The following is a 20,463-nucleotide window of genomic DNA, read 5'->3' on the forward strand; positions in this document are numbered from 1 at the left end:
ATCTGCAATGTGTTCTTCACTGTGTTCACTGTGTTCTTCACTGCGTTCTTCACTTAAATGATTCTTAATGATCCTTAAATGATCCTGTGTTCATTGTGTTCACTATGTTCTTCGCTGTTCTTCACTGTGATTCCTTAAGTGAAACCTGTTCTCGACCGCGCGAAATACTCGTCCGAGCAACAAGCCGCTTCGAGCACGCTAATAGTCGAACGAGCATCAAGCTCGGACGAGTATGCTCGCTCATCTCTACTTACCATCAATAAGCCCTCAATATATCTTACGCTACCATCAATAAGGCATTTTCACAAGCAGGATATATATGTTTATAAGGACTATTTTACATGTTTGTATATCCATTTGGAAGGGCTCCAAGAAATACAGTCTACTGTAAGGATAACAAACATTCCAATATTCCATAAAACGTTCCCCCTAAATACCAGGTTTAGGTTTATAACAATCAAACAATTTCTAGGATGTTGTTGCAGGTACATGGATCCCATACATGGTGGTGCTGTATGACCAGTGTTAGGTAGCTACACCAGAAAATGAAAAGCTTGTGATTAGTTTCTCTGTTTTCACAAAGTGATATCACAGTAATTAAAAAATTCATAGTGATGTCACAATCACAGGGATGGTGAATACAGTGATTTAAAAGTACAGAGATTATGCACACACCATGATGTCACAGTACGGGGATAATACACACTGTGATGTCACAGTACAGGGATAATACACACTGGGGGTCATTTACTAAGGACCCGAATCACGTTTTTACGGTGGGTTACCCGAATATTTCCGATTTGCGACGATTTTCCCTGAATTGCCCCGGGTTTTTGTCGCACGCGATCGGATTGTGGCGCACCGTCGCCGGCGTGCACTCAACGGAAATCGGGGGGCATGGCCAAACGAAAACCCGACGGATTCTGAGAAACCACCGCATTAAAAAAAAAAGTGTCACTGGACACGCGCTTACCTGCACCCAGCAATGGATTGTGTACTCCGGCGGACCTCGGCGGACTTCAGCACAGCAGCGACAACAGCGACACCTTAGTGAATCGCCGGAAGACCCGAATCCACTGCAGAGAACGTGCCGCTGGATCGCAAATAGACCGGGTAAGGAAATCTGCCCCACTGTGATGTCACAGTAGAGGGATAATACACACTGTGATGTCACAGTAAAGGGTAATACACACTGTGATGTCACAGTACAGGGATAATACACACTGTGATGTCACAGTACAGCATCCATACACACTGTGATGTCACAGTACAGGAATAGCACACACAGTGACATCACAGTACAAGGATAATGCACACAATTTTTCACAGTACAGGGACTGTATTAACAGAGCTGTCACAGTACAGGGATAATAAACAGTGATGTCACAGTACAGGAAAAATAAACACAATGATGTCACAGTTCAGTAAAAATACACACAGTGAGGTCACAGTACAGCAGTACATGGATAATAAACACTATGAAGTCACAGTACAGATAGTAAACACACAGTGATGTCACAGTTCAGGGATAATACACACAGTGATGTCATATTACAGGGATGAAAAAATGCAGTCATGTCACAGTACAGGGATGGTCCACACAGCGGTGTCATTGCACAGAAACAATACACAAAGGGGCACATTTCCCGGACTGGAAATGCACTGTTCCACGTTTCGCTAAGATTGTGCGCCCGATATCCTGCATGGGTCGCTTCTCCGCTCAGGTCTGAAGGAGTTCACCTTCTTCTTCCTGGTGCATGTAAGGGCTTGTTCTTGCGACACAATTTAAATATTAAATCCAGCACTCAGTCTGAATCAGTCAGATCATCTGGCGACCCGCCCCCTGATTTCTGTCGCATGAAAGCTCGCGTGCTACACAAAGCCCTTCTAAATAGCCGTCCCAGCGGCGCAAATCCCGAAAACGCCAGGAAGTCCGTCAGAAATGCCATCCGCTGACCCGTAGTAAATAAGCCTCACAGTGTTGTCACTATACATGGTTAATAAACATAGTGATGTCACAATATAGGCATAATGTACACTATGTTGCCACAATACAGAGATAGCAAATACAGTGATGTCACCGTACAGGGATGATGCATGCATTGTTGTCACAATACAGGGCTTGTCCATTATATGTATACAGAAATGTCACAATATAGGGTTATGTGATTTTTAACATCAGGGAAAAAATACAATATTGCTATGCAGAAGAGATTATATACAAATCAGTAGTAACCAAGAAAAGTACAACAAGGGTCCACATCTGATTCTACATCAGTGTAATGGGTACTTCTTGTTGCTGGGCTCCTTTGGGACCCTCATTTACAGTATCCTAGAACAGAGATCCCATCTGCTATTAGGTGACAGTTCTGAAAATACAAGCATGCTTCCATAACATATGCATATCTGAGATGGAAAATACCTTTAGAAAGATCAGAGCTTTACTTTCCTGATAAGGAGCTCCAAATCCTCTGCATAGGCCCAGAGTTTACAGCTAAAATTCTGGCTGCAGTATGTAGATACCATCCCGCAGACTCCTACTGATCATGGAATTATGCCACATCCTAGGATAAGCAAAATTAATGTGACAAGTTCGCTTTGCCAGGCAGTTCCCATCATGGTAGGGAAAGAAAATAAATTTAAAGAGAATTTGTCACCATCTATGTTAAAAGTACTATATCTGAACACTAGGCTCAACAATAGACCAGTGCAGCAGTCACCTGATTTACATCACAAACAGAACTCCAATAGAAGATAACATCCATCATTACATCCACTATTGATAGTAGACGATGTCACAGCATATCTACAGCTGCTATCTTCACACATCATGCCTGAAAAACTCTCAATATCACTCCACGTGTAATTTATCAGAGCTTGTGCTGAGTGAAGAGATATGAAGGGGGTCTATCCAGCGGTGGAGTGGGCCGGTGCAAGACGACTGAGGGGAGACCTCATTACAATGTACAAATACCTGAACGGACAGTACAAGGATCTCTCCAAAGATCTTTTTATACCTAGGCCTGTGACCAGGACAAGGGGGCATCCTCTACGCCTAGAGGAGAGGCGATTCTACCATAACATAGACAAAGGTTCTTTACTGTAAGAGCAGTGAGACTGTGGAACGCTCTGCCGCAGGAGGTTGTTATGGCGGACTCTATGTACATGTTCAAGAGAGGCCTGGATGCCTTTCAAGAGAGCAAAAATATCACGGGTTATGGGGATCACACATTTATCTAATTCTTAAAGGTTGGACTTGATGGACTTGCGTCTTTTTCCAGCCTTATATACTATGATACTATGATACTATGACATACCTGCCCTGCACCTGCGCACTACCTTTATCCTGCCCCAGTAATTGGTGCAGGCTGAAGCCTCCTGATTTGTTGGGGAGGAACATCAGCACTAGAGATAAGGAAATACAAACTTAAAGTTTGGGTCCGGGGTGTGTCACACCATGTCCCCCTGACCAATGTTATCAATTTTTAGCAGTTAGGGGTGTCAGTTTAACAACTGCACGGTGGCAAATCTGGGAACGCAACCCAAACCCTGGACCCAAACTTGGTTTGGATCTGCTCATCTCTAATCAGCACCATGCGCCAGCGTTTGATAACCCCCCAATAAGGCAGATGCAGACTATTGCTACCTATTACCATAAGACTTCTGTAAGGCATATCACACAAGTTTCTAGTAGATTTCAGGCAAGGTGATAGCCCCCATAATCATTGTCAAATAATTAGAAGACAAATCTACAATCAACAAATAAAAGCAGATTATAACATGTGTTATATTTTGTTTTCACAACTGACATTGGTAACACATCCCCTTTAAGTTCTGTAATGACCATAAAAAGTAGCTACCTTTCCCCCAATCTGTGATCACCCTTAAGAAGAAATAGCTTGCACATTCATATGCAGTCATCGTAATAAATTCACCCAGCGCTTTTGTCATTCATTGGGCATGATGGAGGATGTGTTCCTTTGCTCTTACTTCCTTATTTCACAAAAAAATTTGTGTAAATGAAATTCAATATTTTTATGAAATGCTGTTCCACTCTCTCGTGTAATGTTTCACAACATGATGCTACACAGTTTTCATTAAATAACATGAAATATTTAGATGATGTTGCTTTCTATCAAGATATGTTGAATTGCTTATGATTTATGTATAAAGAAATCCAACAAAATCTTTTTGATACTCTTCCTAATATGTCTTACATATCTATCTGCAGATCAGGCCCTCCGATAGGAAGCCATGCTTGGATATTGATAGCCATTTTTCAACTAGCCATGGATTTCATTATTTGCGAATCAGGACCACCAAGTACTGCATACAAATACCTACAAAGACCATCACTAGAACATAGGATACATCACACAGCGTTATGGAACCCAAAGGGGAGGCAGAAGCCAAGAAGTCTGAAATATTTTCAGAGTCCGTTTACAAATTTTGAACAGATATATCTCAAAGACAATGTGGACCACAGTTTTTCTAGAATGGTGCCAACACAGGACTCTTTCAGAGCAAAAACACGTCCTTCAACACGTGTAGTAAGAGACACACTAAAAATTACTCATTTGCAAAGGAATAAAAGACAGGTCCAAAGGAGAAGTTGGAATATAAGACCATTTTTGGGCAGTGAAAGCCAACCAACTACAGTATCAGAATTTATTTTATGGGGTCCAACAGGAGATGATGACTATGTGGAATCTAGCACAATCCCTGGGATTTATGAGACCACTAGAACCTCCACAACACAAGGAAGGACAACATTATTGGGAACTACCACTTCCACCACAATGTCCATGACGACACAAAGCAAGGAGATGACTTCTCAAAACCCAGGGGTTCATAGAGGTAAAAAGCCCCCGGGGAGGATTAGCACAACAGAACCTTTTCCAGGGAATGGAAAAGCTGCAAGACCGAAAATACCTAATGAAACCTCAGGTATGTTACATAGGTTATAGACAATGAAAGAAATAATATATAATTTAGAATTACAACAGATATGTATCATGGTAGAAATGGTTCAATGAACTATGTAAATAAGTAATGTTCACCTAAAATGTAACATTGCCTTCCTTGGGATGGGTCATTTATATGTCAAAAAATTACAACGTATATATATATAGCTCTTTAGCCATGTAGAGTTTATAGCCTTTTTTAAAGGGATGGTCATTTTTAAACGAATCTACCATCTAAATCTGGCATGATTAACCAGGAACACTTACTCATAGATCCAGGCACAGTAACTGTGGTTATCTTCTTATATGGTCTCTTTCCTTCTAAAATTAACTTTTAAAATTATTTTAATGAACCTTAAGGGCTCTGGGGGTGTTACTCGAACCACCTATGTACTGCAGATTTTCAGCCTGTTACACTGTGCAGGAGCACTTCCCCCCCTCTCACTGCCAAAACTTTCTCTGCTGCTGTGAGATTACCTCAGGCAGATTGAGGGTGGAAGAAGTGTGAGAGTGGGAGGTGCTTAGATAACACTTGTTGCACTTCTTGCTCATTAGCATAAATGTAAAAGTTGATTTTAGAAAGAAGGATATGGATAATAAGTATAAGAACATTACCCCAGTCATGGTGCCTGGATATACGATTATGTGCCCATGGTTACCATGCCTGATATTGATGGTACATTAAAGATAATAATTAATTAATTAATTAATTAATTTTTAAGAAAGAGGGAGTACTTTACAAGCATACAACTTGTGCGGCTACATAGGTCACTCCTGCTGGGTCTTCACATTGGTCTTGGATGACTAGCACACAATGAGAGCTATAATTGATAGCTAAACCTGAAGAAATTTTATAGCAAAGGGGGTGTGGCTACATTTGTAGTTTTATTAAAGGAATAGATATATGTGTGGGCCTTACACTTTAGCTATGTTACTTGTGCACTGTATGTTTGCATATTTTGGGCACCCTAAAGGGGTATGAATAGAAGGCACAGCAGATAGCACCTACCAAGCTAAGGCCTACCATGCAGGGGAAATGTACTATTATGTGCCAACCATTTAAATAAGAGCTCCTATTTTGTGGCTCCCCACTATGGTTTATAAAGGAGGGGGTTCCATGTTATCATGCCAGGTAGCTGCATGTTTGGATATACAGTATGAACACTGATAATAGGGGCACGGACACAATGTACCCCCTCTAGATTAAATACATTGTTCCAAAAATCATACAAGGAAACAATAACCAAAATGAATAAACCATAAAATATTTTAAAGAACTTTATGCTTTATACATTTTGGTTTTTGTTTCCTTCTTTATGGTGTTGTATATACAGTATGTTTTATTATTTACTTCAATTCACTCTCGGTATTGTAGATTTGAATATGATGAGCATCGCTCTGTAGATTAGGCAGGCGTCTGTCTATTAGTGATAAGATATTGGGCTCACACTAAGTCAGAGACAGGGAAAATGTAATTGGAATTCTCTTTATTACAATATCATTACTATCATTGATCAGAAGCAGCAGTTACAGTCTATGTACTATGTTGTGGTCAATGTAGAAGCTGAAGGTACATTTTTTATCATAGGTTTGGAATAATTATGTTTAACATAGATGTCATTTACGAACTTGTACCTTGCGTTATTTATATATTCAAAGTTATTATTAATTGATAGCATTTTTATTTATCTGGGTCAAACTGTCATGATAGACTGCCTTAACAGCTGAGATCCACAGTAATGGACAGAATCAAGTAGGCAGAAAGTGTGTCTAATAGCTTATGATTTTATCTGTTGGAAAAAAATATGTTTTTTAAAAAAAAAAAACCTTTAAAGCCATTTTAGTCTGCATAGGGTATAGTAGTATATATAGCTGTATACCCATTTTCAGTGAGCTCCACCTAGTGGTGACAGCAGGATTACTTTATTGTTTAACATTATCACAGGGTAAAGAAGCAGGGACTCGCAGCTCTGTATATCTAGACTTGGAGATGTACTAAAATCCTTATATTGATATAATGAAATTAATGAGGAAAGATTTCAGAACTTCTCCATCTTGCTGTGCACACCAACTGGTAGAACACATTCTCAGTTTGTTCCAGCTATGTAAATTTCCACAGGTCTTTTATAAGTTTTCTAATTATAGGCTTTTGATGGCCATGTAGGAAAGCTATCATAGATGACATTGTGTGTGACAACAGTATACAAAAATATCTATACAAAATTACAGTGGAAATCACATAATACATTAAGCTTGTGGCTGTTTCTTTCCATACTGGTCTCCTGGCAAGGTTTATGCCTGCCAAACGTGGATAAAATTGTGGATAAACTGCTGCACATTTTTAACATCTTTAGCATAGGTATGTGCCTCTCATGCAAAGAGCTCGATAAATTGCAAAACACACCAAAATTGTAACTAGAAAGGGAGATGGCAGGGCCTTTGATATGTGCCTATGTGGTCATCAAAGGTTACATGGAAGGTTAAATTCACACCACCTTTTCGGGTGGGTTCCATTATTAATGTGAAAATAGCACTGAAGCCTGTGTACCTCTTCCCTCTATAAATAGTGGAAGCATGACAGAAGTTCCCTCCTATACATGGAACTCTATGGGGCACATTTACTTATCCGGTCCTGTAGCGATTCCCGATCCGGGCGGTCCGAGGAAGATGAAGTCCGACGCGATTCACCAACATCGTGCGCCTTCATCTGTCGCTTCCCCTGCTGAGGTCCGCCTGAGTTCACCTTCTTTTTCCCGGTGCTTGTATGTGCGTGTCTTGTGACACAATTTACAATCCTGCGCGTTGTTCGAATTCATCGGATTGTCCGACGGCCCACCCCCCAATTTGTGTCACATGAAAGCCGGCGCCGATGTGCCAAAATCCGATTGCGTGTGCGCCAAAAACCCCTGTTAAATGTGGCGCTAATCGGAAATTGTTGGGAAACCCGATGAAAATGTGCTCCGCGGACCCTTAGTAAATGGGCCCCTATAGGTTCAACTTTAGTATTTAGTTCATTATGCTTTCAGGAGAAGTCCAATGTGAACAGGGTGATGAGGAAAGAGGACCAAAGAAAGTATGTAAGAGAATGGATGCAGGGAGGTCAATATGTCTGAGCGTGAGGGGGACCATGGGGGCAGTCTATGACAGAGGGGGGTTATGGGGGACAGCCTACAAAAACAGTTACACTGATATGTAAAGTGGAGTCATAGGGGTTTTCTATATGGGAATTGGGACAAGGGAGAGACGTATTGGCACCTGTCCATGTGTGAGGAGCAAAGGGTACAGTAAATTTGAAACACCTGCCTCACCTGTCAGCTTACATGAATATCTGAGGGTGGCTAGTATGGGTGCAGGGGGGGGGGGCAGAGGTAATCTGGGTGATAGTGGAAAACTTTACAGGGCAGTCTGGGTAAGCAGGGGAATCATGAGGGCAGCCTGTTGCGAGGAAAGTGCTGTATGTGTAAAAGTGATCACCATAAGCAAAGTCTGTATACAGAGCAACTGTTTTGGGGAAAAGGAGGACAATGATGGCAGTATATATATATATATATATATATATATATATATATATATATATATATGTGAGGAGATGGCCGTGGAGTGAGAAATCCTGTTGAGAGGGGAGTCAAGAGATGGACTGTGCCATGGGGAGACAGTTGAATGAACGATGACAACATAGACAGGGTGAGAGAAAACAAAGCCTTGACAAGAGGGTCTACCTGTGGTCTTGTATAAAAGGGGGTAATTGGGGCAGTCTGTTCAGGTGAGAAGGAAATGTTGGGGTAGCACAGCTGGAGAGAGCCTTTGACAACGATTTCAACAATACCCTTATCATGTTGCTGGCTTCTTCCTAGCCTGAAAAAAGGGTTAGTAGATACATTTTTCTATCTATAAAATCTTTTCAGCTTCTTCCAAAGTGGGTGGCACTTCCGGCTTGTGACATCAGCACAGGGCAATGAAGCCAGAGTGCTCAGGGCATTTGTATGTATTGAGAAAGCAGCTTTTTAATTGGACAACCTAAAACATGTGATGATCACCCAAGGTCCTATTTTCTTGCATTTTTAGTCCCTCCCTTCAATCCTTCTCTCATTTCTAGCTGTCTTATAAGGTTTCCCATGGTGACCAGATAGCATGACAAATGGAGAGCAGCCTGGGGGGACGAGGTAAAACCTCTTCTAGCAACGAAACACCTGGACATAGCTAATAAGAGTTAATTAGAGAATTGCTTATTTTGATTGGTGCAGAGTTAGGCAATAGTTTTTATACTATACAGTTGTACACATTATAGATACATATATCACCTTAGGTGGTCAAAAAGGCCCATATCTGGATATTATTAAAACATAGCTTTTGATTACATTCTTCATAAAATGGTCTAACAAAAAAGGTGACTTGAAGAACATCTAGTTTCAGTGATAGCTGTATGAAATATGACTTGTTGGGTGCCTATGAAATTACAGTTGAACATATCAACATCCTATTGATTCTAACATATGAAATCTGCAGTGCTACATACTGTATAATAGTGAGAATTCTCATCTACAAAGAGTGTGGATACTTATGTTTCCTTGACATCTATATGAAATACAACATTGTGTGCATTCATTTTTTTAATCACCGAGTTAACCACTATATCACACATTTTGTTAGACCATTTTATGAAGAATGCAATTAAAAGTTAATGTCCAGATATGGGCCTTTTTAACCACCTTAGGTGGTTTATGTATCTATAACACTCTGCAGAGTCCCTCTGAGCATCTGGGAGCTAACCAATGTTATATAGTTGATGTACTAATGGTTTAACTTGTTAAAAAGATTAGGATGTGAAAATACATTTAACTACTCATTCAGGCACATAAAGGATGGCACATGGGTGTGCAAAATGAGAGCAAATGAGAGTTGTGAGGAGATAATGATGATGACACAAACAATCAGACACCCCCATGACTTCATGCATTTTGCTGTGAAGCGGTAAAGTTAGTTATAATGTTAGTTATTAATAAAAACAGATTGTGAATTAGTATTAAAAAGGCTATGGGAACCTGTGATTAAGACAAAATGTGTGATCCTGACTACCAGTTTCCTTTAAGAGATTAGGAGGAAGACAGTTTGGCTGCTGGAGTAGTGACATAGTTCTACATGGGAGCTTCAGATGCTTTTAGGTGTAAAAATGTGAATACCTTTTAAGTATTATTATTTTAACAGGAAACCATAAATGTCCATTACACATTCCCTCATATTTGTTACATATAAGCATTGCTTGGTATATCATAGTTATACAATATCATGGCTTCAGGCTGTGTTTTATCTAATCCTTCATATTCTTCTTGTTTACTTAATGCAGATCTAGTAAAATATACAGTAAATTCCATCTAGATACATATTAGAGGTCTGCAAAAAAAGATATTTGGGCTATGTCTAAAGCTCAAGCGCTTTGAAGCATATCAAAGAAATGCTAATCCGCATTAAGCATAATTTAAGAGATTTATTAATGATGCGCTTCCTTCTGCAATTCTGAAATGTAAGCTCAATAAAAATTCTTCAAAGAGTCCACTGGATCATTCTGCCTGCATCTGCAAAAAGAACTAGAAAAAGAGTCACTAGGTGGCAGCATATGAATTTGTATGTTAAAATTTTTGATTTTTTTTTGGCCTTTAGCACAAATATTTAATATATATAGGCCTATTATAGTATTTGCTTGTGAGTCTAGGGCCTACCATGCAAGTGGACTACATGCTGAGTGTTTCTTAAAGAAAATGGGCGAAATCCTGGTTGATCCAATCTCCTGTACTACGTTTGTCCATGGTAACAGACTACAGACTTACATGATGTGTAGTCTGATCCTGAGGTATGCAACTGGTTGTAAAGATATTAAGGTATGCTAACACAGCACACAACAATTTTTAATAAGAACTAAAATAAAAAAAATTCATATGTGTAGGTATTGTTTTTACGTCCTTGTTTTAGTGCCTACTGGTGCCCCTTTGACTTTCTCTGGGAAATAATTCATATTATATGGGCAGCTTAATACAACATATCTGCTGCTCCTTGGTTTAATATTGGATTCGTGAGATCCAAATCCAAAACACTATTTGGATGCCATGAGGGGAATCAAAATGGCAGCATTGTACTAAATAACAAGCGTGGTATCAGGCACCAGGGGTAGTGGACCCACTGGACTACCTTGGACGATGACACCTGGGAGCAGAGTCTAAGTGGCAACCGATTTTCCCCAGAGCCCGTCGCAAAGCAGGTTGGACCTGCTGCGGTGTGGTACCACCAGGTTGCTCCACAGGTGCCACTTTATCCGTTGCGGCGGCCAAAGACAAGGACAAAGTTGTATAGCAGAATCATAGTCGGGGGACAGGCAGGAAGACAGGACAGGCAGCACAGGTAACGGAAGGTCAGGACAGGAAGCAGGGGATCGAAGTCAATATCGGAACCGGGGTCACAACAGGAGATCGCAATATCATCATAGGGCATAGAAAACAAGCTTTTTCTATGGCAGCAAGGCAAAAGATCGGGCAGGGGTGACAGGAAGAAGCAGACCATTTATAGGTCAGCGGGTGCCCAGCACAATTTAGCGGTGCGCTGGCCCTTTAAATTTCAGAGAGCCTAGTAGGCGGGGATGCGTGCGCCAACCCACGTCACTGGAACCCTGAGAGCTAAGTGAGGCAGAGTGGCACACGGGTGCGCCTCCGACCAGAGACATGGGTCATAGGGGTACCTGTGACACGTGGACTGCTTTATCTAGTGACAGAATAATTTTTAAAAATATCTCCAGTTAAAAAACTATTATTTCTTACCTGCTATGGCATCCACTTGTGAAGTAATGTCCATAGTCATAGCTCCAAATGGTCTTGGTTGGTCATCAGGCTATTACTATTAGTCTGTACTGGAGGCTAAAGTAGAGGAAACAATTTGGAGACTGGCCATTGGCCCACTGTGTGATAGTTTCATCTTTACTGTGAGGTGGTAAATTAGAGTTCCCTTACATTTGAAATAAAGACTAGGAGAGGCATCACACAGATTCTACAGAATCGATCAACAGCTTTTGTTCTTTTGGGGGGGTGTTGGAGGGGGGGCAAAATATTGGTCTTCATTGTAAGTAATCCAGTTTTTAACGTGGTTCTTCTATCTAGATAATCTTCGATCTAAAAACAACACCACACACATTTATAGAATTTCCTATCACAACTCTTTTTATTCCACCCCTGGTAACATGCAGTGCTCTGTCATCTCTGGCCTGCAGTCCAGGTGGTGCCATTTGTACAGTTCATTGCATTTCAGCCTTGGTGAGATTATGATGAATGTAGGCTACGTATCAAGAAACCACATCTGTCTTTTTATATGTGTGGAAATAACTTTTCTGTAAATAAATATGTCGCCTTTAGCGGTTATGGCTTTTGCTTGTGTTACTCATCTCAGTTTAGAGAGATAATGATGAATGACTGATATAGAGCAAATGGCACATTCAGTCAGAAGTGTATCGTGAACAGTAAATCTGAGCACTACTTTGGTATGAATGTTGACATGCGGATGGATTGATATGGAAAATTCATTGCACAGTCATTCAGGAAAGCTCAATTGGTGGAGTAGATGTACTGTAGGACTTCATAGTACTGGACCATTCATCCACACCAATAGAGTTACAATGTCTGACCACAAATCATCCAATGCCATCATAAATGTTAGCTCAGATCCTCAGAAGACCTTCCGATTCGCTAGAATTGCCACTCAATAACTCGACTGCTGTTCTTCTACCCTCCAATATTCAGTAGATTTTGAGCCCTCACAGGCAGGGTCCTCCTTGCACTTGTGCTAGCTAAATCTAGTTTTGTATATATTTTTATTTGCTTTTATGTAATATATGTGAATTTCTTTTCAAATATATAGAACATTGAATTAACCCCTTCGTGTCGCAGCCTTTTTTTTTCAGTTTTTGCTTTCAACCTTCAAAAGTCTATAACTTTTTCACTTTTACGTGTACAGAGCTCTGTGAGGGCTGTGTAACAAATTTGACTTCTTGGTGATATTATTTATTATTCCATGCTGCGTACTAAAAATTTGAAATATGGTAAAATTTGCAAAAAAAGACATACGCATCAGTTTCTTGTGGTCTCAGTTTTTATGACTTTCACTGTGTGCTCCAAATGTGAGCTCTGAGTTACAGACGACCCCTGACATTCTGTGGTTACAGTATTTTTCGGACTATAAGGCGCACCAGATTATACGGCACAGTATCAATAAATGCACGGCACACTGGACTATAAGGCGCACCTTTGATTTCTGAGAAAAACAAATTTTTTTGTGCGCCTTATAGTCCGAAAAATATGGTATGTTTGTATTGTACATCAATGATAAAGAGAAAAAATAGCAAGTATTTGAATATTTTCCACAAATCATCTGTTTTTGGCAGGCAGCTTGGTCATATAATAAAAGTGGTCAATCATTCTGGCTTCCGTGAAAGCTAACGACAGCAGCAGGAGGTAAAGTAGAACCATTTTGTCCTAATTCTGCTTACTGTATATTTTAGAGATTGGCGACGATCACTGTGATCAGACCACCAAGGTGTATTACACCACTGTTTGTCATGAGATAACCTCTTTGATTTAGTAGAGAGGGTGTAACATGCCCCTTTTCCTCTACGTGTAAACGCAGTAAAGACAAATATCCTAGCAGGGACTGTGTTTTTCTGCCTTGTAGAAATTGAAACATTGTGAAAAAGGTTGTGCATCAACAAAGCGCTGGGGCTTGTCAAAGCGTTCTTCGATTTTCTAATTGCTGGATCGGTTATAAGAGACCATCGCAGGTCTCATCTAACAATCCTTGCAGTATTTATTTCATTTGTGAAACTGCCTCATATAAAACCTCTGTCAGAATCACTAAAGGGGTTTTCTCATCTGGGCATTCACATTCAGTTTCATTAATTAGCCATATATATACATTTCTTCAATTAGATGTTATTAAAAATAGTTTACCTGTGTGAAGATAATCTCTCATAAATGTTGCCATATGGTCCCTTAGAAACAAGACTGTGTCCTTAGATACGGCCACCTCTGCTGGAGTGATTGCATAAGGAAACAAAAGGTTTTTGTATATTAAATGTCCGAGAGTTACTGTAGATCCCGCAGCCTTCCTGTAGTAATGATCGCTGAAGCCAGGTAGTCAGGCAGGACTCTATAGTGCATGTCTGGCCACCACTGCCAAAATGTGAGGTGGTCATATCCGAGGAAGCTATCTCGTTTATAAAGGACAACATGGCTGCATTTATGAGAAATTATCTTCACACAGGAGCATTTTTTAAAATAACATCCAATTGAAGAAATGTTTACATATGGCAAATGAATTAAATAAAATGTGAATGCCCAGACGAGAATACCCCTTTAAGCTATGATAGGTTTTAAATTTTATCATTTTTAATTTTCAGTTCCTACAGCCACTACAATAATGTCATCCCAGTAATGTCCCTACAACTACCACATTAATATTCCCACAGCCCACAGTAATGTCCTCACAGCCCATAATTATGTCCCTACAGCCTTCACAATAATATCCATATAGCCCACAGCAATGTCCCTACAGTCCCTACAATAATTTCTCACAGCCCCCACATTAATGTCCCAACAGTCCACAGTAATGCCTCACCAGCCCTCACATTAACCCCCAAGCAATGAACCTATAGCCCATAGTAATGTCCCTACAGCCTCCTAAATAACGTACCTGCAGCCCAAAGTAATTTCCCCACAGCCCCTACAATAATGTCCCCACAATAATGTCCCTATTGCCCCCACATTAATATCCCCACAGTCCACAGTAATATCACAACAGCCCACAGTAATGTTCTCACAGCCCCATAGTAATACCCATACAGCCCATAGTTACATCCCCACAGCCCACAGTAATGTCCCTACTGTCTTCTACAAAAAAGATGGCTATTGTTGGGACTAGCAGTAAAGGTAGCATCATGAAGATTGGGTCACCAGGGCTACATGTCCCTATGGTGGTGTGATTGATGGTCCAAAACACTGGTAATATCACTCCCACCAATCACTTTTATAAAGTATAATACTTTTTCATTTGTTGGAGATGAGCCTTAGATGCTCGTTGCCATTGAAGTCGTAGAACATGCATATTTACGGACCTGGTGACAGATCATCTTCAGAACTTAATATAAAGACTTCTTGATTCCCGCAATAGTGAGTATAGGCCGTATTACATGAAAAGACCTTTGATTGTAAAAAATGACATGATCCATATCTGAGAAGATTACATTACAAAGACCTTGCCATGTCTGTGCCCTTAGTGATGCCTAAAATAAACTTCCAGATGTTAAATCCCTCTGAAAGTCCTTCTAGGACTCCTGGTAGATGTATATTTTTCCTTGATGACTGTCTTCATGAATTACTCTCACTGTCAAAGTAGAGCAACTTGAATACGAGATGCTTGGAGGCAAGATGAAGGTGTTAGATATACTGTACACACTAAAGGAAAGAGCCAGAAAGTATGGAAAAGTCTAGCACAAGATAACATTTCATAAAGGTAAATCTACATTTTGCTTTGAAATATATGACATTCCTTTTATAGAAAGAAAGAGTGAAACTCTTATTTAAAAACTCTGTGTATGCCAGTGATCGAAGGGTGTTAACTTTTTAAATGCCACTGGAAAAGTCACCAGCAGCTTTTAGGGAAGGCCATCGCTCCCAATGACGTTATCAGGAAGCTACAATCCTACCCAAAATGGCGCCACCTGCGTCAACTTTGCCTGCCAGTACCGATTACGGGGGTTGGTGGCAGGGGATTGAGCCAAACCCGGACCCAGATCACAACTTCTAACAAATGGTGGTTCGGAGTTGGATACAGTGGGAACGTTGTAGTTTAGGTCCACTCAACACTAGTATACACTTTTGGGTGCTGGTTCTTTTGAACAAAACAGAGTTCCATAGTTGAATCCATTCGGAGCACAGGGAGTCTTAGACTTCCTGCACTCCCATTTCTTAAGCTTGAGCTGTGCACTAGCCAGGGCACTATTGAGGGGGTCATTTAGAGGTGGCACATTTTAGGGTCCACTATTAAGGGAGCCATAAAGAGTAGAGGGGGCTCATTAAAGGGTTTGTTGGTGATCAGGGTTATTTTATATATGAGCCCAGGAGGTATAAAAATAACACACAAGCTATACACTCAGCAGCTGTAGTGGGTGCGCTTTGTCAATGCCATGTTCAGATGCCCTTTGTAATCTTACAACATTAATCACAGCAAGCATCACTACTGAGACCTGAAGGCCCATGAATCATGTATGCAATGCTACCACTGCAGGACCAGCAATGTCATCACATATTTCCTGGTTTTCTGATATCATAACATTTTCTGTTCTTTTGAGTGTGGGAATATATTAGAATGTAAGTAAAACTGTGAAAAGAGTTTCAAAATGTTTGACAAATAAAACTTTTGATGTATGTGCATTACCTGCCAATCACAAATAAGAATGTGGCACATGGTAATGTACCTGCTGACAAGTACCAGAGGGTGAAATAACAAGTCTTCCAGTCAGACGTTACAGTGAGCCATCTGGAGGGAGGATCATTGCCAAGATTTAGTACCCCTCAATGTAACGTCTGACTGTCTCTTTGTGTTTGTGTATGGATTACAAAAAGCATCAGCAATATGTCCTAAGGTTTCTTTTCAGACATAAGCCGACAAAATATTCTAAAGCAATGAAAATGTAAATTAAGCTAAAATTTTCTTATTTCTGTATTATAGTCTTTGTCCACGATCAATCTCCATCATATTATGTTATAGGAGATCTACCACCAGTATGCAGGTCTGTAAACCAAGCACACTTACATGCTGGTGTGTGCCCCCTACTGTCTGGATCTGCTCTTGTTTTAAGGTTTTAAAAAAAGGTTTTAAAAGTTATGCAAATGAGCCTGAGTGTCTCCAGGCTCCATTGACATCAATTGAGCCTCATTTTAAAACCTTCATTTTTTGTAAAAATGGGGGTTTGAAAAGCTAAAACCAAAGTAGATCCTGTCGGAGTGGAAAGCATGCAAGTGGGTTTGGTTTACAAACCTTAATCTTGGTGGTAGATTTCCTTTTAAACGATAATTGAAATATGTTTCAAATATTACAAGCAATTATGATTTAGTTCAATGTAGGAGTAGTATGCAGTGCACTCCCCCTCGGGGTGACTGCAGAAATCTGGGATTTTATCATGAACATTGGGGCACATTTACTTACCCGGTCCAGTCGCGATCCAACGGCAGGTTCTCCGACGCTGATTCGGGTCCGGCCGGGATTCACTAAGGTAGTGCGCCTGATGTCCACCAGGTGGACACTGCTGTCCACTGTCCACTGCTGCGCTGAAATTTGCCAGAGTTCACTATCCTATCCTGGGTGCAGGTAAGCGAGTGTCAAGCAACACATTTTTTTAAAAAATTCAGCGGTTTTTCCGAATCCGTCGGGTTTTCCGACACCCACGCCTCCGATTTCCGGCGCATTCACGCCTGCGCCGATGCGCCACAATCCGATCGCGTGCACCAAAGGCCCGGGGCAATTCAGGGAAAAATGGCACAAATAAGTAATATTAGGGAAACCCGACGAAAAATAGCGATTCGGGCCCTTAGTAAATGACCCCCATTATGTTTATACAGGGATTTCAGATCTTTGTATCAGAAATACTGAACTCAGCTTCCTATGAAGAACTGAATTAGCACAAAAAGTAAAAATCCCATGGTATGAATGGGTAGACATCTACTGCACTGTTAGCACTTTACACTATGTATAATGCAGACAGTGATAAGTGGAAGTACTGGAGAGCTGTATATAATAATAGCTTTATGTATGTTGGTATTGTGAATGCAGATTGTAAATACTTATTATTTCATCAAGTGTATCCTCAGACTGTTGTGCTCTTAAAGTGAACCTGTCACCAGGAATGTCATTTTTAGCTGGTGACAGGTTCCAATACACTTTTTAAAAATGTCTTTGTCAGCATTCTGAACCATTTCAGTACTTTATAAAACTCTATTTCATATTACCTGGCTCCCTTTCAGCAGTGTGTTGTGGGCACAGGCGGTAGGGGAGGGAGTGTCGGGGGAAGGGAGTTAGCTGCAGCAGCCTGTGTTTCGTCTCCTCCATACATTCTTCCTTTACTGCACACCAGCCTCCTCCCTCCCCTCCCATATGTCAGGAAGAGGGGAAGGGGGGAGGGAACTGGATGAGTTTGGAGGAAAGAAGACTGACACAGGCACACACAGGCTGCTGTAGCTTCCTGCCAACCCCTCCCCCCCAAACAGGACTCACCCCACACTGCTAGCAGGGAATCAGGTTATGTGAAATTCAATGTGCATTGTTTTCGCTCTTCTTCCTTCAATGAGAAGTGTGTCTGAAAGCCTTAAGGAGGTTAATGATTAACCCTTTAAAACCTCTAGAAAATATTTCCCTTGACGATTCATCACTCTGATATGATAAGGCTATCCAGGGACAAGTAGTGGATTATATTATATAGGCAGTTAGGCCGATGGGTGCCAAGCATTCTAAGGCGCCTTTGGCTACCCATACCAACTACCAAATTTTATACTCAGGGGGATCTGCACCCATGAAATCCTTGTACATCTATTGCTGCTCTAAAGACATATGTACCCAAGAGCCATTTCAGGACCTTTGAAGTAAATTCCGGACCTGTTTATTCAAACAGCACAGGGCCCATTGCAATCTTAATCAACCCTACTAGGGACAATCTGTAAAGCATTAAGTCACTAGACACTTTATCAGGTTCCTGTATCTCTCAGCTATCAGTGGAGAACAGGACAGAAACCTGATTTATACAAACTGTTTAAATAAGGAAGAAAGGCAAGGGAAAAAGAAGGCCACGGGAACATTTTTTTACATAAAGAACAAAGTTTACTATCAATCTATCTATCATCTGCACTATTTATTTATAACATTTTATTGAAAACTTAGTTGCATTTTTGTATATCTCGTGCACTAGTTAAGCATTTAAATGTCATATTTTAGCCTGTTGTGGCCTCACAACAAACAAAATATCTGTTATAATTTCAATAACTCTTAAGGATCTATCTCTGCACAAGCCTTATTCCAAGTATGTTATTTAACAAGCCTGGAGAGAAAAGCACTCCCAGTCTGTAAGTTCTCAAAAGCTGGCGGGATGTGATCTCATGAATTTGTGCCATATTCACAACCGCATGCCAATTAATTACCAGAGTGGCAGCTGGTCTAGCATAATAATGATAGCAAATGCGCATCTATTTTGATGCCCACATATACTGATGTACTGAGTGTATTTGACATGGTTTACATTTCATATCACCTAATAATACTCATATATTAGAACACCGCAGAGCGGAGTTTGTTATTTCATCCTTATTTTAATAAAGTTTCTAAGCAAAGACAATGAAGTAGGTTGCCCACTGTCATAGTGAAAATTTCACATGGCACATACTGTTATCACAGTGCCAAGTGACAAACCCATCTCTGCTTCATCTCTATATACTGGAGCTTCATGCTGTCCATAAACCTACTTTGATTGCACCTGTCACAATCATTCAGACAATGCACATATTGCTTGGAGGATATAAGTAAGTCAGCTTTACCGCCCATGGATGGATCATATTCTGCTTGTTTCAGCACCCCCGTTGCTTCCCCTCCTTTGTCACTGACACAGTGTGTTACTTAAATTGCTTTCAACCTCCTTTTAAACTCTTTGACATAATCACAGCGAGCCTCCTAACACAGCTAAGCCGATATTTAGGCCCCGTACAGTATGTCAATTACTGAAACTGCACCGTATTATCCAAACTACATAAATATAATGCACTGGCTTTATTTTGTAGCCCTATAAAAAGAGAAATAGCACAGACGTGTCCCTATGATGTCTCGGCTATCAATGAACAATTGTTACACTGATTGTTGACCCAGTGTGTTGTCCGCTATCCCTGTAAACCAGGTTACATTGATATTTAATACATTATATGGCGCCTTAAACTCCCAGCATCGGTCTGTTTCATTGTTGTGTGCTAAATTTTGTAAAATATTTTTCCGGTAGAATGATGAATACTGTCTCTCTAGTGCCACCTATGGGTACATACCCTATATACATCAATGTCAGACCCTTTAGTAAGCCTTGATTGTCACCTCATTGGGGCTCATTTATCTTATGTTTTGGATTGTTTTTGCCCGTCTTTTTTCCATCTGCTACTTTGGTAATTTATTAATCACATTTTTGTTAATTTTTTTTTTTTCAGATATCTTTTTGCGACATTTTTGACAAGTCCCAAATATGTTGCACAAATGCCTCAAATCACTTCTTTCCTTTTTATAAAATTTTCCTTAAGTATGGAGTTTTTTGCGCCAAAAAATGTTGCAAAGTTTAGACAGTATGAAAAGACAAATGTCATTTTTGACATTTAGCACATCTGGAATAGAAGATAAAAGTGACTTACTGATGACGGACTTCAGTGTACGTTTCAAAAGGTCCCCT

At 40.4% G+C, this 20,463-nt stretch overlaps 1 protein-coding gene across 4 annotated transcripts in view; it reads left to right on the forward strand.

Annotated features, from left to right (window-relative positions):
- AJAP1 (adherens junctions associated protein 1) overlaps positions 1 to 20,463 on the forward strand; it is a 194,457-nt gene that overhangs the window by 106,136 nt on the left and 67,858 nt on the right. For all 4 annotated transcript variants that reach the window (XM_072156208.1, XM_072156206.1, XM_072156205.1 and 1 more), the window contains exon 2: positions 4,232 to 4,947. In XM_072156208.1, the coding sequence (XP_072012309.1) occupies positions 4,232 to 4,947 (716 nt within the window). The remainder of the gene's footprint in view (positions 1 to 4,231; positions 4,948 to 20,463) is intronic.

This window comes from Engystomops pustulosus, chromosome 6, assembly GCF_040894005.1.
Source record: "Engystomops pustulosus chromosome 6, aEngPut4.maternal, whole genome shotgun sequence".
In the NCBI taxonomy this organism is placed as follows: Eukaryota; Metazoa; Chordata; class Amphibia; order Anura; family Leptodactylidae; genus Engystomops; species Engystomops pustulosus.